The 22,145-nt window shown below is 41.5% G+C and overlaps 1 protein-coding gene across 6 annotated transcripts; it reads left to right on the plus strand.

Annotated features, from left to right (window-relative positions):
* The first annotated feature begins 19 nt into the window (after positions 1–19).
* Positions 20–21,003, plus strand: MKRN1 (makorin ring finger protein 1). Of its 6 annotated transcripts, none has more exons than XM_053942430.1 (9): positions 20–310; positions 7,312–7,440; positions 11,882–12,108; positions 14,755–14,895; positions 16,650–16,876; positions 17,358–17,572; positions 18,282–18,392; positions 18,838–18,976; positions 19,394–21,003. In XM_053942430.1, exons 1-9 carry the CDS (start codon positions 141–143, stop codon positions 19,604–19,606), a joined length of 1,572 nt encoding a protein of 523 aa, XP_053798405.1. In that variant the 5' UTR covers positions 20–140; the 3' UTR covers positions 19,607–21,003. The 6 variants fall into 6 exon arrangements, with proteins under 6 accessions (XP_053798405.1, XP_053798406.1, XP_053798407.1 ...); XM_053942431.1 differs by having other exon boundaries at positions 18,838–18,952; XM_053942435.1 differs by lacking the exon at positions 20–310 and adding an exon at positions 727–890.
* Positions 21,004–22,145: the final 1,142 nt, after the last annotated feature.

Below are 22,145 nucleotides of genomic sequence, written 5' to 3' on the forward strand. Positions count from 1 at the left end.
CGCGCGCCCGTCCCGCTCGGCCAACGGGAGCCGCCGCTCGGCCGGAGGGGCGGCGCCACGGCCGCGCCCCGCCCCGCGCGGCCGGAAGGATCCGCTCCCGGAAATTCCGGCGCTGCCGCCGCTTTGCGGGATAAACAGTAATGGCGGAGGCGGTGGCGGCGCTGGAGACAACGGCGGGCGCGGCGGCCGCGGCCCTGGGGTCACCCGCGGCGGCCGCGGGAGCAGCGGCCGTAGCCTTCGACTTTGCGGCCGTGCCGCCGCCATCCGCGGGGCCCGGGGGAGGCGGTTGGACCAAGCAGGTCACTTGCAGGTACGCGCCGTCCGCGGCGGGTGGGGAGGGGGAGGGAAGCGGGCGGGCGCGGCCGCCCTTCTCTGTCCTTCTTTTCCTTTCCCGTCCCTTCTTCCCGCACTGCCCCCCCCCCCCACCTCGGCCCCGGGGCCTTTTCCCTCACCGCCGCCGCCCCCCCCGCCCCTCCCCCCATGGTCACGTACGCGCCGCGCGCGCCCGCCCGCGGCGCGCCCCGGCCCCGCCCCGCGCGCGTCCCCGGGGGCGGCGAACGGCCCCGGCCCCGGGCGGGACCGGCCCCGGGCGGGGCTACCGGCGGAGGTGGCGCGGCCGCGGCGCCGCTAGCCAGTCCAGCCGGTGGGGGCGGTGCGGCCCGCGGCCTTTCTCCAGCCGCGGCCTCGTGAGAGGGTGTTCCCTGCGGCCTAGCGCCTGCGGCTGCCGCGCAGGGCCGGGGCGCCGGGAGCGTTCCCGCCGCCTCACCGGGAGCCGAGGGCCGCTCGGTATTGTGCAGGAACAGGCCCGCAGTGCTCGGCGCGAAGGACGCCGTGTTAAAGGAAGTCCTGCAGCCTCGTTCCGCAGAGCGCGACAAAGCAGGAAACGCGACGTAATTTAAATTGTTGTGTGTTTCAATCGAAATTTAAAACTGGGAATTAACTCGTGATTGATACAGCGAAAACTATTTATTAAACCGGAAAATAGGAATAGGTCGTGACATGTTGCAGAATGTGCGAAGTGGCCTTGCCTGTGTCACATAGAGGTTCTGTGTGCTGCGTCATTTCCTATCCGTGTTTTCCTTTAAACTGTATTTCTGATAAATCTTCTTTCTGGGGTTATGCAAGCCGTACTGCGTGTTTTAAAGCTTGCCAGATGGACTATTTTTAAACCTACAATGCTGGTCGGTTGGCAGGGAGAAAGGAATTTAAAACAGTTTTGTGGACGTACACATATATTAGTTATATAAAAACAAGTGATAATCCAAGATTAACATCGACGAGCGTCTCCTGATTTTTTTAGATTTATTTGTTTAATAAATTAAATTACATTTAACGTGTTTGTGGGTAAATAAATTCCAAGTCACTGGGAAGCAAAAAGGAACATCCCTTGGTTAGGAAGGAAGAGGCTCTAGATCTCCTCTGCTTGCTTTTTTCCCTATATGTTTCACTGGCAGATTGCAGGAGCAGCATGAGGAGCCGTTGCTTGGCTTTCGCAGGGAGCTCGCTGGCTGTGTCTGTTTCGCGTGCCCCGCGGTTGTTTAAAGCATCCCTGCTCGCTGTTGCTGCACGTCAATTCTGGCTAATGCCCAGCTGAGTGCTTCCCTTCGGGCAGCCCTGTTCAGCAGCGCTCTTGGGGTGCTGCTGTGGGCCGAGCGTTTTGCCTGCGAATCCCCGGGTTAATGTTTGATGCCGGTGACTGGGAACCGTGCTTAGCTCAGCTTTAAGTGAGACGCAAGGTCAGTGCTCCCTCTATTTAAGTTTACCTCCTAATTTCTGAAGATCGATAGGCTCAATTAGGCTAATTGGATTTGTGAGACAGCAGTGGAATAGGTATAGATGCAGGATCGATTTATTGGAGACAGCGAGTGCCATAGTACAGAAGCAGTCAAGTACATCAGTGTCCTGCAGTGCAGAGTGTTGAGGGAATATATTTGTTTGCAAACGCTCAGGCCGAGTGAGAAGCTAAAGCTACTCTTTTGTAATGGTTAATGTGCTTTAATTTGAGATTAAACAATGGGATCTTGGCCTTGTATCTAATGAACATCTCCATTCTTTGTTCTCTTTGCCTAATCCTGCTAGTTATCCCATTGCTTGCTTTATTAATTTTTATGGGACCATTCAAGTTGGAGGGAGAACAGCTTTACTCAGGCTTTAAAGTGAAATTAGCAATTTTGACTTGCCCTTCTAAGAACTTGTGATAAAAATTTTGGATTTCTATGTTTGGTTTCGATAGGATATATTAACATTTAGGAAGATATGTTTCTTACTATTAAATTTTGGTGTACCTTTATAAATGAACTGGAGGATTTAACAGTGAGATGAAGAAGTTAAATTTCAAAATGCAGGTTTTTAGTGTAGGAGGTAGAGCAGTTTCTGTTTGAGTAACACTGCACAATTTTTTTTGTTCACAGGCTTTTTTTAGTTGAATCATCATAGGGGTGACAGTAAATGCTGCCTGAAAAACTTCTGGGAGACAGTCCCTTCAGTATAAGGAGCTAGCATGTGATGGCTGGTGCAGAAATACTGCTGGTTTATGGAAACTGGAAGCCTTAAAATTGGTACCATAAGTTCTTGCTGCTCCGTTGAATATCTGATGTGATAAATAGGTTGGTTAATGAGTTTTAATATACCAGTGTGATATCCTCAGGATGGATGATTAATATCTCAGAGTGAGAGACACAATGACTAAGAAGGACTTTGTTTTCTCCTACACATACAATTTTGCTGACGTTACCCTTCTGTTTTTCTTGCAGCTAAAGTTTAGAAGTCTCAGGGTGAAATACGGGAAATTATGTTCCCTAAGAGAAGATGAAAAAGGTTGTGGTTTTTTTTTTTACTTCTATGGTTTAGCAGTTTTCAAGGCTTGTCTTTTGTAAAAATTTATAGTATTTTAATCTCTAATAAATAGCAGGGAAACAAAGCTAATTCAGAACTTGTTTATTATTATGATCTTCTTGTTATTGATATGTTTGAATTAAAAAAAAAAAGAATGGTTGTCCTTACCTGGTTCCTCAGTCCTTCCAGTTCAGATGGCTACGTGGTTTTATTGAGCAGTGCTATAGCCAATCTTTTTTTTCCAAAGGCTTGACACTGTTTGTTCCGTGCTTGTGTTTTCCAGATGTCATGTGATATTAAAAGTCATCAAGTTGATGTAAACAAATTGCATTTCACTTGTTTGTTTTAGAACTGAATGTAAATAAAACCCATAGCAACTAAGTGGTGTACTTTGAGAGCTGTCTACGTGTTTGTACCATAGCTGTTCTTCCTGAAAACCTGGGTCTGGTATTATTTTCTTTTCACGTGAAGAGTGTGCATCTGTGATGTAAAGTCAGGCCTCTTTAATTCCATGCAGCACCAGGGATGAGGTGCAGGGCACAAACCTAGTGACAGCCTGCCTGAATTCCCCTTTCATGGCTGCTCTTGTCTGCATCCCCTGGTAACTTCTGAAGGAGGTTATGGAGAAGGGATAATGAGCTAAATGCTGTAAAGATCAACTCTTTTTTTTTTTCCCTTTTACTAACTCCAGCCGAATTTCATTGGCAAGTAATGTGGCTGAGCACCCAAGAGCTGTGCTAGAGCAGCGTGCTTAGCCTATTTCCTGCTGCCTTCTTCCCAGGAATTCTCAGTCTCTGTATGCACCTGAAGAAGCTAATGGCTGCAGGTGGATGTTATCCTGAGCTTCCCCATCTGCCAGTCATGGCAATGTCTTGGGTTTTGAAGGAGGTTTGCTGTTGGCTGTAACATTCTAATTTAGCTGAACCAGTAGTTTGATGAAACAAATTAGCATTACCTGAAAGCAGAAACCTGAAGTAAAGAACAGAATACATCTGAATAAGGAAATACATTGCAAGGTTCCAAAGCTATAGAAGGAAGCTTTGCCTGTTGAGGAATACCCATGAAAATCAGGATATGCTCTTTTGATCAAGGCATTCATAACTAGACATGTGTTGAACCATTTTCAGTGATAAAATGCCAGTGTAGGCAATTATTAATTTTGTATGGTTGTTCCATGTGTTGGTGTCACTCATGTTTTTTACAATCAAGCAGTGAACTGAACTGGGGAAATTATCTGGTCTTGGACCCTGATGACTTCTCTAGGTTGGCTCCCCAAGCAGCTTAACCAAATTACACTTGTATATTATAATTGGAAGGACAGAGAGCACTGCCCCCAATAAGTGCTTTTTTAGATGACAGCATCACAGAGGCTCAGAGAAAATCCAATTATATACTTGTCTTGATCTAGTTTTATCTTTTCAGATGAAATTACATGTCTTCTCTGACTACTTGACCAAATGCAAATTTCAGATATCCTTCTACATGTCAGTATGTAAGATGGATAACTCATATATTTCTCAGTTTTAAGGATGCTTTTTTCCTATAACCAGAATGAAGAGGCTGGTATCTCTGTTGAGTAGGGTTAAATTGAATACTCTCTGTGAGTAAAGATGCTCTCCAAAATAAATTTCATTATCTTACCCAAAAATAATGCACTCTGTTTATTTTTTTGACTTGGCCAAAGTGTTTTAGCCAAACACTGTAATTTGATATATAAAGTGTTACATTCTTTGTGACCTTAAAGTAAAAAATCTTACCTCTTGGTGAGGGGGAGGGTTGTGGAAGAAGTTGGGGTGTAATCCTAAGAGAAATACATGTTTTCCCTTCCCACTCCAGCCTTCTTGTTCAAATAATGCTGAGTTTGCTTCATAGGATTGAAGGCCTTAAAGAGTGATGTGTGAATTAGAGCCTGGAGTGTTTTATGTTTATTTTTTGCCCTTTATAGCCTACCATTTCAATATAATAAATTTGTGACAACTTTCACAATTACACAGAATCTGCATTTGCAGAGGATTTTCTGATGTAAACTGGGAAGGAAGGAAAGGTGTTTGGAGCTTCATTTACCCTATCACACAGTGGGACCAATCTAATTTTGGGGCTTAGGTACTTATCATACATCATGTTGGCCAAATAGTTTCTATCAGATGTTCTCACTTCAGGCAGGAGCCTTTCTGCCAGTCAGTTATTTCAGCTGTAGTGGTGTGGCCGTGCAGAGTGGTTGGGCAGTATATATATAATCCAGATTAAAAATAACCATGGGGACAGCAGAAGGAATGTCAGGTTCCATTGCAGCCATTTCCTGGTCTGTGCCAACCGGTGGCTGTGAAGTTGCTGCCCCAGCACTTGGGGGAAGCGATGCTGTGTGGAAATAAGCAAAGGGGTGGAGATAACACTGGTTAAAGAACAAACGTTAAGCAATCTGAAATCTTTTTTTTACCCTATCGGTGGGACTCCCATTTCTTAAGAGCAATCAAGCTAGAAATTCCAGTTATATTCTAGTTCCATGACTTCATGGCTGGTTAGACTTGGTTTTGATTTTGTTTGGGGGGCTTTTTTGGTTTGTTTGGGGAAGAAGGAGGTTAAGTATGGGTGATTTTTTTTGGTTGGGTGTTGGTTTGGGTTTTTTTCCTTATCACATGGGTCATCGTAGGTGGTTTATGCTGTTGGGTGGGTGGGTGTGACTTCTAGAGGGTTTTGTGTGTTTTTTGTTCATGGTGGAGAGTGCCTGTTGTTTATCAGAGACGAGTCTTGTTCTGTTTTTGCAACACACTGTTCCTGCTGGCATAGCTGTTTGTGCCTCCATCTGACCCTGCAGAGACTCATCTGGGTCTTGTACTGCTTGTTTTCTATGTAGGATCACATTTCTTACCTGGTTAATTTGTCTACGGAGTACAGATAGGAGATTTGGAGTGTGAATTGCAGCCTGATGGCAAGTGTCAGCTTGTGTTCAGTAACGCTAGTTGAGATTTTTTTTATTCTTGGTATGTTGAATACACCAGTGCAATACGTGGTATTGCACGTAGTGGGTTATCAGCTCTCTAAACACTGAACCTCAGATTTTAATATTTCCCTGAAACTGGATTGCAGATGTATCTCTACTTATGTCATTTAGTGCATTGTTCACTGGCTTTATCTGATTTCTTAAAAATAGAGTAGAATAAATAGCTGTGTAGAAGTGCATGCAGTTCAACATCTTATCACATTTCCTGGCCAGGAATATCAACTTGAAGGTACTGTTTTTGTTTCCTGATCTTAGTTGTGGCTGCTGAAAGGTGCTCCCTGTCTCTTGTGCTGACTGTGAGGCTTCACTCAGCTGCTCAGAGGGCCTGGTTCTGCTGGCTCTGCAAAGTGCTGGAAGCGTGGAACAGGAGGAGGGCGGGACTGCCCCATTCAGCAGCAATGTGGGCTTAGATGGGTATAATCTGCTTCTCAGCCTTCTCTCCAGTAGTGTTTTGTATGAGACCTGAATCCTCACAAATTTTCTTGTTTACTACCTCTTCCTATTCCCAATGAGTTCAGAGTTTGCAGCTTGTTATCTGGAGGCAGTGCGGCTTCTTTCTAAAGTGAAGTGTTGGTAAACATTTATGGATTCAGTTTTTACACAGGTTTTTTTCATTTTTCCTTGTTTTTCTTGGCTAATACTTTTATGTGGATTGGGAAAGGTGTACTTGAACTTTTCAGTTGTAGCTTTGAACATACTGAATCTGAACAGTTACAGTGCATTTCTTGAAGCTTGTTCTTCTAGGTTAAAATTTAAAAAAATCTTGAAAACCACTCTTCAGTTCTCTTTGAATAACTGAATTGTAGATGCTAAATTAAACTTGTGCTACTTGACATGCTAAAATTGATCAAACTGTCCTCAAAAGCTTTGAAACTGTCCAGGTTTTCCAAGACAAGCAGCACAGTATTGGAGCAGGGTGCTTTGATTTATTTGGTTCCTATCGCAGGAACTAATATGTGTGTTTTGTCAGATGTAATTATCCACCACAAACGTGTTTTTCATTCTTGGGAAAGAAATCACATTTGACTTATTTATGAATCCAGAATAGATTTAAAACCTTGGGTGATTTAGGATGTGTCTGGATTTGATTCTTGTATCCATTGTTGGGTTTTTGTAAGGTTTTTGCTTGTGTCAGGACACAGGGGCTACAAGTAAAACTTAGTGCCAATCTGCTTGATCCAAGACTCTTTCCTCTTAGTGTCACAGCCCAGGATAACTTTGCTTTTACAGGTTTGTGTTTTTTTCCCCAGGCTTATGTAAGAGCAAGTCCCTAAATGTGCAGCACAGTTCATTGGAGTAGCTGAAGCTTCATCTTTCCTCAAATGTTCTTATTTTTATGGTTATAGTGGGGCAGGGCCCCATGAGTCTTTAGTGCTGTTCTTAATGCAGCATACCTTGATTTATAGAATAACCGGATCATCCAAATACTTTTGCAGCTTCAGTGCTTCTTAACTCACCATTATCTTCTCTTATAGATACTTCATGCATGGAGTCTGCAAGGAAGGAGACAACTGCCGCTACTCCCATGACCTCTCCACCAGTCAGTCTGCCATGGTGTGCAGGTATTACCAGCGAGGATGCTGTGCTTATGGAGATCATTGCAGGTAAAGAAATGCCCCTGGCCATCCTGCAAGAAGCTTGGCACTCTGAATCCCTGAGTAGAGAGCTCAGGGAAAGACAGTAAATCTTAGTGCTTTCCTTTTCCACTGTAACTTCAGATATTTATAAAAATAGCTCTTCACCGACTCTCCTGTCTTGCTAAATACCAGTGTTTGCTATGCAAAAATTGAGCAAAGACAAGATGATAACTGGTCTTCATAAAAGAGATAGTTGTCAGCATGGGGGGTTTTCTTATTTTTTATTAATAACATGAGTAGATTAATTGAAATCTGAGATTACATTCAGACTAGCTGAATGGATGAAACTGAGTTACACTATTTTAAGTGATCATAAAAGCCTGAACAGGTAAGAATTTATTTTCTTTGTGTTGTTTCTTGAGGAATTGGACTCTGACACTGGAACTACCATTTTGGGAAAATAACTGCATTTTGTCATAAAAGTTTTAAGATGTTGCCTGTACAAAATAGCTTAGCTTTATGAAAACATACTATAAATTGATCTGTACCGCTGAAATTACAATAAAAAAGAAATTGTGAAGAAGAAAAACAGATACTTTCCTAGTGGAGCAAAGCTTTACAAGGGCTTAGGGATGTTTCATCATTAATTTTATTAAAACTTACTGGAAATTTTAACATTCTGTCTTATTGCAGCTGTAATTAGTGATTAAACATTTGCATCATTATTTTATATGGTAGCTCACAGTTAACTTTGCTTTCGTGTTTCATAAAGGGTTACTATATGTAAGAAACAAAACCCCTCTGTAGTCTTCTATCTGCCAGTGTTGTTTTTTGATCATGTAGATTAGTGGTCTTCCAACTTTGGATCATGCACCCACCAGTACAATATTTTTGAACTCCCAGCAACATACACATTTATTTATAGTTTATATGTGTATATCTACATCTACTGCTGTACTAATGTTATGTGCATTATAAAAGATAACCCAAAACCAGAATTTTAAAAAGGGTGTATTAAAGGTGAAAGGAAAAATATTCAATAAGTATTTTATAAACAGTCCAAAGCAATTTTTACTGTCACAAAAAGCCTTACTAGTAATAATATGTTTTTTACTGACAGTAATGTTGATTCAATGGGCTTTTTTATTATTTAAAATCTCAGTGTAACATTTTTTGATGCAGTTATTTAAAGGTCTCATTTGAAGTTGAGTTTATTTCAGTCCTTGGTTTTAACGGTGGTCGTAGCTGAAAAAGATCTTTCACAAAAACATGCAGATTCAAAAGGAAGTGAGTGTATTGTTGGCTGCATGTACTAATGTGTGATAAATTTATCTGTTAAGTTTCCACCTTCCCTGATGTCAATCAGCTGTTAGTGCAGATTAACTGGAAGGTGTTGCATTTTTATATTTTTAGCAAATGGGTCCAATATACACTGGAATTCTGATTTTGAAAGATTTTTAAACATGTTAGAGAAAGCACTTTCCAAATTTAAGTGTGCAAGATAATGAAAGTTTTTTTGTGGTTGACAAACTTGGTTAGGTTTTGGCTATAAAATCACATAATGGTGGAAATACTTCATTTTCAAAATGTTGTCTCCATACCACAAATTTCCTTCAAAAAGCAGTTATCTGTTCGTAGAATGACTTTATCTTGGAGAAGCAGTTTGAATGTGGTTGGGTTTGGTTGGTTTGGGTGTGTTGTTTTTTTTTTATAATACATGCTCAGCAGCATACTGCTGACACTGATTTGCCATCGCAGAAAAGGGCAGCAAATTTGCAGCACTGGTCTTTGTGAAATAAACACACATAACTCATACGTGACAATTTTTAAGTGCTTTGCCATGAGATAATCGGCAAACATCTGTGTGGTACAGAAGATTTTCACAGTAGCCCTCCACCTCATAACTGCAGTGAACATTTGACTGTTTAAAGGTCTATGTTGATGACATTTTCTAGTGTCACTTGGCTGCTTCTGGATCCATCTTTGCTACAATATGTTGCCTGTGAATGATGCAGTGATGAATTTCTGGTGGGGTGCTACCCCTGTACCCTCACCCTGCAATCTCTTACTGTAGTCAGAGCAGCTGCTGCTTCAGTGGTTTTACTTGCACAGTTTTTCCATAAAGCATTGTTTTTATTAAAGTAATTGTATACTTTTGAGAAGATATCTCCTCCAGTGAATCTTTTTGTCTTTGTTAAAGAAGTAACTTGTTGAGAATGTTTCTCTACTGGTACATCTTTTCTTTGGTGCCTCACAAAAAGTAGTTCACATTGAAACAGAATCTAGCAAGTATCATAAGCTGAGATGTGAAAAACATCTGTACTTTTCCTTCTGCCATACAGCAAACTTCCCACTTTGCACGATTTGTTCTACTGCTTGTTTCTTCAAACTCTAGAAGTGTTTTCTATGCGTTTCCCAACAGTATTTGCTGACAAAGGAATGTGTTTTACTTTGTCACCATATTGTTTTCCATGAGTTATTTCAGTCATTTTTACCACAGCAGGAAGAAAAAGTGGTCTGGTGGCATGTGGCTTTTTGTCTTTCATTGTTGTGTAACAAGCCTCAAAAGAGGTTTCTAAACCCTTACTGTGAAGTTCTGCAAAGTACTGGATTGAGTAGCACATGGCTTGAAACATCTTGGAAAAAAATGTGGAGGTTTGTCTTTGTGTTCCAGATGTTTTGATTTTCAATGCCTTGCTAATTGAGATGGCTTCATCCTTTCAGTAGCTCGTATCTCAAGGTACAGCATACACCGACGGCACGGCTCTTCATTAATAATAGTGAATGTAAATCCATATTTCAGATTGCCTTCTTGGTAATCTTGATCTCTTCTGTAGTTCCTTTCCCCCCGAGTTCAAGAGCTGATTAGGTTGGCATTGTTTTGCTTCATAGTGTGGCTGATGAGGAGCTCGTAGTAGGAGCAGAGCTGTTAGCTCTGACATTTTCTTGTTGGCTTTTGCTTGCATTATCAGTGCTGTCCTCAGCCCACAGTTGCAGGCATCTTTTCAAGCCACTTGTTCACTTTGTCAGGGTTAGTTTAGGTAAAACAAGATCAGATAATCTGTTGATCCATTAAGTGGGCACTAGCAAAGTGCAGTGTGTCACAATGTGCTGAAAGTGAGCAGACAGGGGGGTGCCACAGTCAACCCACTGGGTGGTGGAACACCTCCTCCTTCAGGGTACCTCACACGTACCACACATGGGCTCTCTGACATATGGACTGTGAGAGCACTGCCATCAACATGTATCTTAATAGTAATATTAGTAATTTATTGTATTTTTAAGGGGAAAAAACCACTAAGTTCTAGTATTTTCTTCCTGCATAAGAACTTTTTGCCCCATTGGGTTGCCTTGGGCACCTCGTATGGTACACATGCTTTGGAGGCCACAGATGTAGATATCTGAAGGCTAGAATTTTAAATTTGTGCTTTGTAGGAGTAGGATTTCCAAGCTGACATTTGGTTAGGAGCACCTCTTTAATATGCGAGAATTGTGACACTTCTTTGTTCTTAATCTGACACAAGCGAAATGAATCACAGTCACTTCAAATTTCGGTATGATCTCAAAGAATTCCCTCCTGTTGTCCTTGAAATTAGTCAGCAAATATCTAAGACTACAGTAGTATATTTGTCATTTATTTTCCCCATGTAGTCTCCTAGTTGCTGGAAGACAGATTTGAGGGAAATGGTGCCTTCCTGTTTATTGTGGATGATAGGGCTAAAAGTGTTCTGATTTTCATTTTCCACAATAAGCTGAAAGGGGCATTAGGAATAAGTACTTGAATTCAGAATAAAATCTACATGAGGCAAGATGCTGGGACAGAGGAAGAGAATCATTTATATTGGTGGGGATCTCTGAATCTGTGCCAGCTGAGGCCAGGTTGCCCAAGGCATTGTGCAGCTTTGAATATCTACAAGCATGAAGATTGTGCACCCATTCTAGTGTTTAACTACTCTTAGAGCAAATTTCTTTCCTAATATTCATAACTAATTTCCCATTTTGGACTGGTGTCTACTCACTGTCATCCTATCACTGCACCTCTTAGAAGACTCTGGCTGATCTTTCCTGTGGCTTCCCGTGAGGTAGTTGGAGACAGCAGTGTCTGTCCTGAGTCTTCTCTTTAAAAAGACTGGACGAACTCATTTTTCTCATTCAGCAGTACTGCACATGTATAATAGATAACTGACTGGTTTGGGACATATTTGGAGATTGTTCTATGTGTAAGAATTGTGCTCTTTTTTCTCCAAAATCTCGGGGTATCTTGTGTTTCTTTAACAGTGCTGACAAACTGCACAAGTGGAAGCATTTCTCTATAAAGGGTCATCAGTGACTTTCTCATCCTAGCCATTTCTGGGTCCTCCTTCCAAACAGCATGTTCACATCTTCATTAGTTTATTTTCCATACATGGGGCTGCTGTCTGGAGGTATTTTTTACGGAAAGTTGACATGATGTGTTTTAACTTTTTAGATATGAACATACCAAGCCACTAATACAGGAAGAAGTGACTGATGTTAACCCAGAGGCAGAAATCTATCCATCAGTGTCCTCAGAGTTCGCATCGCTCCCTGAAACAGTTGAAGAATTTATTGCTGAGATAGAAGATGAAAATACAGATCTGGCAGCGACAGGAGTAGGGGCTGAAGACTGGGTGAATGCAGTGGAGTTTGTCCCTGGGCAGCCATACTGTGGACGTGGTAAGCTGATCCTGGGATAACAGTGAATTTCCATCATGGCTCAACAGTTTCTATGTAGTACATTTATTTTAATGCATTTGAGTACAGCTATTCATATTTATTGATCAGTTCAAGTGAGCTTGGGTTTTCCAACAAGAGTAGTCAGACTGACTGTTTCATTCAGAAACCAGGTATATTTCAGGTCAGTCTCTGCATGACTGGCTTTCTCTTGCTATGTTCCTGAATTACTTGAGAATCTCCTTTGAAGTTTAGTTTGCATATGGGATGGGAGAGGAAATCACCTGTGATACTATTGCTACTCTGGAGAGAGAATCTGCTGCCTTTGTGTTTTGGGTTGGTTGATTTGGTTTGGGTTGGTTTTGCAGTCTTTGAAAGGTTTTTCAGTGGACATGCAGATTCCTGTAGAAGGAATTGAAGCCTAATGGTTACTTTAGTGAATCCCATGGCCAGAGGCTGAAAATTATTTATTCAAGTTAGCTTTCTGGAACTCAACTTTCTAATACTGTGGCAGCTCACAATGAGAATGAGACTGAAGAAGCTCATCCAATAGGACCACACTGTTTGAGTAGCATACTCCTCATCTGTTTTTCCTGCCAAAATATAACAGTCTTTAAATTAAAGTGAAAAGTTGGCTGAGGGTGTTCACTTTAACATAATTTCTAATATTTGTCTCTCTAAAGCATGAGGAGGAGTACTTAAATAAATGTTTGAATTCAAAATGGATGCCTTGCATCCAGGAGAATTTGAAGATCTTGTAGAGTACTCAGATTATACTGCTTCATCTCCACTGCACTGGTCAGATTTGGAAAGAGAATGACCTTCTCAGTGTTACAGGGTGCTGGTTGGAGCCTCCTCCCATCCAATTATAGGAGGATGAAGAGGAATGGTCAAGTGACACAAACAGTTTGATAATGTTGAGAAGTTTGGTTATGGAATTGCATAATAGATCTGTGAACTTGAGTATATCCCAAAGGAGTGAAAACTTGACCTCTACCTGTGAATGTGCCACCTTATGCGGCTTTTGGATGCAACAACCTTACTGTCGTGAAAGATAGAGCTTCTGTGCTTGTTGAGACAAAAGATTTTTTAAAATATTTTCATCAGAATATAATACTGAGATTGGAAGGAACCTCTGGATTTCATCTAGTTCATTTCCTGCTTAAAGGTTGCCAGGGGCTTTGTTTAGTTGAATCTCTATCCTCAGAGATGTTCAAAGGGCCATAACCTCTGGGTATCCTTTGTGGTGTTTGACTTCTTTCACAAAGAAAGCCTCTTTCCTAGTATGTAATTGGATTTTTTCCTCAGCTTGCCTTCTGTCTCTTGTCATTTGCACATCTGAGAGGAGTCAGTCTCTTTCCTTGGGAGTCAGCCCTATTAACGACTGACTGGCCCTTCACTGGAATCGATTCATTGCTAGTTTGAACAGCCAGAGATCTTTTAAATACACACAGTCCTTACAGCAGAGCTGGTGCTTCCTCCTGAAGTCTAAGTCACTACACTGTTAACTTAGTTTTACTAAAGCAATTTTTTTTCTAGGGGTTAGGTGTAATTTTCATGCAAACTTGTGCGAGATTAAGTTAAATAGCATTCTCTTCTGTGAATCTTGTTGCATGTCTGTTTTATAGTTTTTGAAACTTGATGTAAACGTACTCATCTGTTTCTGTTCTGAACAGTGCTACATGATGCTAATTCCCATGGTGATTTTTAAAAAATTTCACTTTTCTGAAGCAACTGTATTTATTAAGCTACAGAAATAAAAATGTGTGCAGTATGTTCTGTAGTGTATGCCTTAAAGCAGATTATTCTTCTCAGATTGCTGGAGAAATGTACAGATACTTGGAAACTTCAAAATCAAACCTATTTCTCAAGGTTCCCTAGAAGCCTGTGTGTTTAAAATTTTCTTTAAAATGCTAAAGATTCAAGGCTGGCAGTTTAACCATGCATAGCTGGGACTATAATGCTCACCTTTTACCACATTTCTGATTTGGGACTAAACCTGGTATCTTGAAGATGACTTCAGGAACTAGCACAGAAAATAGTGATGATTCTTCAGGTATTCACTTGTTAGTTGTAGAGATGTGCCACATTTCCGTACTTCTTCTGCAGTTGAGGAAGAGTAGAAAGGCAGAAATACAAGAAATAATAAATTGGGTGTCTGTTTCCTGTTACTGAAAGATTAATGTGTTTAATGCTAGGAAGTGTGTCCTAAAGTGCAAGCAGGTGGTGTGTGGATCAAAGTTAACAAACCAGTTTTTCCACTGGTATGAATTTAACCCTGTTTAATGGGAAATGGGCAATGAGAAGTTGGGGATTGAGTCCACCTACTGGTGAGCAGAGATTTGGAAAACAGGAAACAATCATAGTGAACAAATGCTACTCTGAGGGATGTTAGATTTGTAACTGCTGAGGCAGTGAAGTCTTATGAATTTTTCTAATTGTGGTTTCAAAGAGGAAGTAAAACTGTAGCTGCTACATTGCAGTAGATACAGAAAATATAGGTACTGTTCCAACCTCACAGTGAAGAGTTTCTTCTTAATATCTAGTCTAAACCCACCCTTTTTCAGGTTGAATTTTAGTTTGAAACGGTTACCCCTTGTCTTATTACTACATGCCTTTGTAAAAAGTCCCTCTTCATCTTTCTTGTAGGCCCCCTTCAGGTCCTGGAAGGTTGCAGTAAGGTCACCCCGGAGCCTTCTCTTCTCCAGGCCGAACAACCCCAGCTCTCTGAGCCTTTCCTCATAGGGGAGGTGTTCCATCCCTCTAACCATCTTCATGGTCCTCAACTAGGTAAAAAAATCTTTGACAACATTAACTTGAGCAAACACTGGCAAATGCAACAGTTGAGGGACTAAAAACTGAGTGGCAGTTGTGATTTTTGTTATTTCTTATGGAAGTGGAGACCATGGATTTCAAATGGGAGGGCAAGTGGGATTTCAATAAGTACATATTTTCATGTTCTGCTGAGCTACTCAGGAGAGAATGTAGAGCCTAGTACATGGTTTCTTGTCACTTTTCTTGGTGCCGGTTCACCAAAACTCATGGGGAAGAAGAGCTAATGAACATTTGTTTGGGAATCTCAGACTGAAAATGCACAGGTTGCCAGGTGACTTGTTACTCAGTTACTCGCTTGCCTTGAAAAATATGTTTCTAACAAACAGACTTCTCCAGGATCACTGAGTGACCACTACAGTCTGAGATGGTTCAAGAAGCAGACTTGATCTTATCTTGAGAGCTAATATTTTTCTACATTCATCTTCAATATTTGCTTATTCCTCAAAATTTTAAGTCACAGGGACCTGCATTTTATTTTTATTTGTCCTAAAACTAACAGACTGATACATGCCTGTTGTTATGTCTTTGTTCCATGGGGATGAAAATTGCGAGTGTGCAGCCTCTGATTAATTTTGAGGAGTCTGTCCTTCACTCTAACTGATCCAAGTATGCCTTTGGTAGTTTTTGCTTGCTTCTCCAAATCTAGTGCTTGAACAACTTCTAAAAGTTTCACTTTCTTACAGCATAGATGCCTTGCTACTCTTGTAACAGCTTATGTTTATGCAAATGAACTCCAACTGCTGTTCTTCCTGGTGTTTATTCTGAATATAGAAATGCTTTATGTTTATTACACCTTTAGTTTCTCACTGACTGCTTTTGTCATGATCCTACTTATGTAACAATCTCAGAATGCTGACTTGTGGTGAGGCAGACAAGCATGTGTTTGAGGTACAGAGAGGAGGGTTCAGCAGTAACTGTCTCAAGGGGGAAGAGAAAAGATACAGATTTCAGTTCAGTTTAAGTTTAGGGAGGGAAATTACTTAGGATTATTCAAAACTGATAGCCAACTTAGAATGCAGTGATAAAGCCTGAATTTCAGTTTCATGTGTCTGGCTAATTGACCAGATATCTGTTTAGGACAGGTTTTTTGGCAAATATGTAGAATGGAGTTAGTTTGAGAGACATGGACACCACTTTTCTATCAATCCTAGAGATTCATAAGAGTCCAGAAATGAAAGTTTGTTCAGGCTAAAGAACAGTGTGCTAATTAGCCTGCACATAAGGAATTGCTGATGTGGTATTGCCCTACTAGCATTATGTTATGCTGGATACACTTCTATTATTTCAGCTGTGTAATTTCTGGGAAAACACCTGTTAACTTCAGCTGATGTGAAAATTTTAGGTAAAGTGAAATTGATTCTAAAAGCAGTGAGAGATTTGTAGCCTTATTTAATGGTTGCTGAACCAGAGTCTGTATTAAGCTGCTGATGACTAGTGCAATTTTTATAGGTGGACTTAACCTGTAAATGGATCTTTCCTGACTACTGAAACTTTGATAGCTTTAATCTTGTCTGGGTTGAAGGATGAAAAAATTGGTCTTTAAATTAATTGAGTGGGGAAAATAATTTCGTTCAGATTGAGGGTGTGTGAACTTGGACTGAAATGAACCTAGGTTGTTTCTATTATTCTGTTTGGGTAACTCTGAGTATTCTTAATCCTGGTGCTCAAAATCTGAATGTGCTGCTTACTGTTCTTAATTCTGTTCCCAGCTGCTCCTTTCTGTGCTGAAGCACCCTTGCAGGAAATGGTGATTGAAGAAGAATACGAGAAGCAGCAGGCAGATGTGGAGATGAAGAAGGAGCTGTGCCCCTACGCTGCATTAGGAGAATGTCGTTATGGAGAAAACTGCGTGTATATCCATGGGGACGTGTGTGATATGTGTGGCCTGCAGGTCTTGCATCCCATTGATGCTGCACAGAGATCTCAGCACATAAAGGTAAGCAAACAACTGTCTGCTGTTTAACAGCTGTGAGTTATTGCTTCCTTGCTCCCCTCAATCACTTGTTACTAATTCCCTTTTATTTGAAGGTGTGTGCAGGTCAGGCAGTGAATGAAATTCCGGTTGTAAACTAGACTGTTTCCTGCCAGGGCCATACTCAAATGCAGCTGGATTTCCTTATCTCTGTTGGGAGAGCAGTCTACTTAAAGATACTGGAGCTTTGTTCTTTGCCTAGTCAAAGTGGATGGTTTTTTAGATTGCCTTTTCATGTTTAAAAGCAGTGTCTGAAGGAAGGAATTTGAACTCTGAATTGATTGTTCCCCAGTACTTGAACAATTATTTTTTTGAGGATGAAGACTTTTTCAGCTTAATCACACTTCAGGCATTATGCAAAACAGCAAACTGAGTTTAAAAACCTGCTTAGACCTCACCAGGTGACCAGTCGTCTCTGTAGTTGTTTTCTTTGTGTCCTTTTCAGTCTTGCATTGAAGCTCATGAGAAGGACATGGAGCTTTCCTTTGCCGTCCAGCGTAGTAAAGACATGGTGTGCGGGATCTGCATGGAGGTGGTGTATGAGAAAGCTAATCCTAGCGAGCGCCGCTTTGGGATCCTGTCCAACTGCAGCCACACTTACTGTCTCAAGTGCATCCGCAAGTGGAGGAGTGCTAAACAATTTGAGAGCAAGATTATAAAGTGAGGCACTTTCCCATTTCGATTGTGCTTTGTTACTGTGGAAGAACTTAGTAACTTGTGACAACTTGCAACAGACTTCCAGATGCAGACTGCACAGAGACTGCATTTAATGCATACTAACTTTTAGTTTAGGAGTGAAATAATTGTTAGGCATAACATTTACACTCTGATTTGGTTAATACCGGGTTAAGTTTGCAAAACTCAGTGGTAGTAAATAACTGTTGTTTATTTAGTAGCATGTTGTCCAGTGGTTACTGTTTATGTCTTGGACACTCAGGCAGGAATCTGGGTTAAACAGATTAACCAGTTCAGAATGTATGCTGCTTAATTCATTACTGCCTTAGAGCATTACTCAGTTGGAAAAACATTTCTCCATTTAAGGCTGTTCTAGAAAATGCAAAATTCCAATCAAATAAATATAGGAAAAATACCAAAATAAATTTATTTAATTCTAAAGAAAAAGGAGTCTGTGTGAAGTGTTTTTTCAAGCTTTTCTGAGACAAGCTGACCAGCTGCCATTGCCATTGAGTTCTTGAAGAAGAGAGTTTAGGTTATCTTCACTTATAAGAGAGTCTAGATTGAAAAGGTTGTACAGCAGGTATATGAGTACAGTACCTCTTTAAAGATGGATATATGCCATGCCTTGTTATTTAGGAGAGAGAGCTCCCTGTAACGTGGAATTTTGCAGCACAGTCTGTTCATTTCTCAGGTCCTGCCCAGAATGTCGGATCACATCTAACTTTGTCATTCCAAGTGAGTACTGGGTGGAGGAGAAGGAAGAGAAGCAGAAACTCATTCAGAAATACAAGGAGGCAATGAGGTATGAGCAATGCAGCCTTTTATCAAATTGAGACTGCAGAGATAAAAACACACATGGAGAAGAAGGGTGTTAATGTAAAGCCCCTTTTCATACCTCCTTTCCACCATCATGTGTGAAGCACATCTCTGCCTATCTGCCCACAGATGCATGCACACAGTCCCGAAGCTATTCCTGTGTTCTTTCACCCCAGTCTTTCCCTTCTCTACACAAAACACTGGTGGTGTAGTCATAAGGCAGTCCAAACTTGTGCACTGCACACCATTGGTGTCCCTCTGCATGCATCAGTCCACACATAGTGTAATAAATCATTTCTACATGTAGGCCTTTTACTCACAAAATGCCTTCTGCTCCTGGTACCTGAGATCCCTGTGGACTGATGTAAATGCAGTTCTGAAGTCCGATTGGGGTGTGCTGTCAGTAAAGGTTGCGATATTTTCCTTTCCAGCAACAAGCCATGCAGGTATTTTGATGAAGGCCGTGGGAGCTGTCCATTTGGAGGGAACTGTTTTTACAAGCATGAATATCCTGATGGCCGCCAAGAGGAGCCACAAAGACCCAAAGTAGGAACCTCAAGTAGATACCGGGTTAGTGCTGGTGATTAATTGTCCTTTCAATAGACAGAGAGCACATGAGGGGTGTGCATTATGTCTTCTGCCTTGGAAAGCGGATAGGGAAATACTGACTTTTCTTTTTTCCACTTCTGATAGACCTCTGTAATGGTGAATTTGAAGGAAGCAGTGCTCTAAAGGTGTGAATGCTGGAGGCCAAGATGCAAAGACTAAATTTAAAAAACTTTCTTACAACATACTGACGTAAAAATGTTGGGTAGCAGTAATAGGGGTGTGTGTAAGGGTTAATTTAGCTGGAGGTCAGTATCTCCCTGAAAGAGAAATGTGATTTCTTGCATGTCAGAAAGTACACCAGGGGCATGTCAGCCTCTGGAAAGGCTCCTGCTTTGTACCACTGGGTCACCTGGGGAAATCCTTGTGTTCCATTTGCAGGCCCAGCGGAGGAATCGGTTCTGGGATTTCATCGAGGAGCGAGAGAATGGTGATCCCTTTGAAACCGACGAGGATGAGGTGGTGACCTTCGAGCTTGGTGAGATGTTGCTTATGCTGTTGGCAGCCGGAGGTGATGATGAGCTAACGGATTCTGAGGATGAGTGGGACTTATTTCATGATGAGCTGGAAGATTATTATGATTTGGATCTATAGCACCTGTCAGTGGAGTGTGGACTGTTGTCTTGGCTTCAGGCAGTAGCTATTACCTGTGGTGTTGTGGCAGTGCCTGTGTTTCTCCTAGGCAGGCCGATCAATTCCAGGTGCTGTTGTAATAACTTTTACCCAGGGTCTGTCTCTTCCCTTCCCCTCCTTTCCCACCCCAGGAGTGTTGTTTTTCCTCTGTTTCAACAAATAACAATAAATAAATCTTTAAAATGTTAGTTTTTGTAAAAATAAATTTAACTGTCAAACAGTTAGCTTAGGTTTGTTGCTTCATCTGTGTACCCAACAGAGTTCACCCAGTTCCAGGGTTAAAGTGTTTACAGGACTTCCACACTCATTTTGAAGAGCCCAGATACAAAAATGAGCAGTGGCCATGCAGTGGGGATGTAAATTGGCTGATGGCCTTTATTCTGTCTTTGTACCAATATTTCTGATTTCAGGCCAGATACAAATATTCTTTCTGGAATCAGCTCCGTTCCAGCCCCCTCATGTACACGTCTTCATTTGTGACTTTTGGTCTCTGTTTACTTGCACATTACTATTACTACTGTGTAACCAGAACCAGGTGTGAACGTTCTGGATTTTTACTGTGTTTAGCATGAAAGGAAAATGTCTTTGTGAAAGGAGAACTCTCTATGTGTATATACAGATAAATGTAGAGTTGGACCTCAAGGATGGGGAGACTCTGTAAGTTAAAAATAACAAAACCATCTTTCACCCCCTCTTGGTGCATGAAGTCTTGTCTCCAATTGGATGTGAAACTGGTCTAGTGGTCTTAGCCCAGACTGGGAAACGATCCTGACTATGGTTAACTTGATAGATGGCACTCCCTAATACACCAGCTCTCTTTCATGTGTATGATTAGGGTTGTCTAGGAGCAGAAATCTGGTTAGCCAAGGTGGGGTCAGAGGAACACCAGAGAGGACCCTTTAGCTTTATCGCTCTGTAAGTTTTAGAACTTCATGTAAACACTTAAGCCGTGAGCTTTGCTAGAAACTCGCTGTGCCTCCCAGCTGCTTTGAGGTACTTGTGCCTCTCTGCAGCCGAGTTGGGCAGGTTGCCTGGTAAAGCTGTTCAGTTTATGTGAGTTACTGCTTACAAAGGCAGTTGTGCAGTTTCTGGCTGTAATTTGCATTGAGAAATTACTTTGCCACCAAAGCCCCAGCACAGGAATTTTAACCTTGCATTACATTATTGCTGTTTTTTATTGACTTGTGGATTCCCCGTGATCTGTTCTCCTGCTGCTCTTGTCCCCTAGACTGCCTCTCCTTTCACTTTTAAATGGAATGAGAAATTGTTCTGAGGTCTATAACGTATTGTTTTGCAGCTGCCTTTTGTAAGAAGCACTTTTCCCAAATAAAAAAAGTAAAAAAAAAATTAATCAAGAAGTCAGTCTGTTCTTTTAAGTTCGAACGTTCTGGTTTTTGACTTATTTTTCTGTGTGTTTCTGTAAATACAAAGGCATTTATGTCACTTAATCTTAACTCCTGCAGAACTGTTATGCTTACTACAGCATTCCAGCATTGTTAGAGCTTTTCCAGCAAAGAGCCTGTAATGCAAGAGATACATTCCAAACAGACAATTGGGACATCTGATGCGTTGAAGGAATATCTGGGGTCATTAGTAAGAAGTGATGTGTCTTGCTTTCTCAGAAGTCAGTCCTCCACTGTTGTGTTAATTTTATTTGCCTTGGACAAAGCCAGCTGCAGGCCATAGTCTTATCTATACTTTTCCTCTCGTAATGCTGCTTGGGCAGCAAGTCCAAGCACTGCTACAGGCAACTTCCTGAGACTCCACATGCTTGCATCCTGTGTGGGTTCAGATAGAAACATTTTTCTGCAGAAATACACAAAGTTGGAAGTAAAGTGCTAGAAGCATATTAAGATGCTGGGGACATGATTTAAAAAAAAGTTTAAGTGAAGAGAGTAAAGCCATTTTTAGTTTGTTCAGTTTGTTTTTGTTTTTTTCCCCCAGGGTCCAAGTAGAAGAGGGAGGAAAGGAATGTAATTTGAGCAAATGACACTTTAAACTGATAAAAGGGAGAAAAGAGAAAAAAGTTAAAGCCTCCTTGCCCTACATGGTGAACATAAGTTGTTACATCCTATTGGAAAGCTTAATTCAAATGTGAGTTTGTAACAAAGCTGTGTTCTGATAAGATGGAAAAAGGCAACGAACTTACCAGCCAGAACACATGTGTGAGCTTGTTTTCAAAAGGGGTCAGGAGTGGTATGCTTTACTCCCTGCCTGGGTGTACATGTGGCACAGTGGTGGCTGCTGGTGCTTCTGAAGTGTCCTCCTGTATGCATTACAGAGGAGGCTGAAAATAGCCAGATGAGTGATGTGCTTTGGTGGAGGCTAGTGGGTGGAGCTGCATGGCCACTGATGTGTTCATGGGCAGCATGACAAATAGCTCCTGTTGCTTTGAGCTGTGCTGTGGTTCCTGTTGTGCAGGTTCAAGAACTGCCTGTATTTGTCCCCAAGCCAGCGCTGCTGGGTGCCACTTCCTGTCCAAACCGTGCTGTCTGAGCCT

Source organism: Vidua chalybeata, chromosome 5 (assembly GCF_026979565.1).
Source record: "Vidua chalybeata isolate OUT-0048 chromosome 5, bVidCha1 merged haplotype, whole genome shotgun sequence".
NCBI classification, from domain to species: Eukaryota; Metazoa; Chordata; class Aves; order Passeriformes; family Viduidae; genus Vidua; species Vidua chalybeata.

Bases quoted from the DNA above. Each gene is read 5' to 3' on its own strand.
- MKRN1 (XM_053942430.1), top strand. From the start codon at position 141: ATGGCGGAGGCGGTGGCGGCGCTGGAGACAACGGCGGGCGCGGCGGCC. The intron at 311-7,311 runs GTACGCGCCGTC...CTTCTCTTATAG, and splicing joins ACCAAGCAGGTCACTTGCAG to ATACTTCATGCATGGAGTCT. The intron at 14,896-16,649 runs GTAAAAAAATCT...TTCTGTTCCCAG, and splicing joins TCTTCATGGTCCTCAACTAG to CTGCTCCTTTCTGTGCTGAA.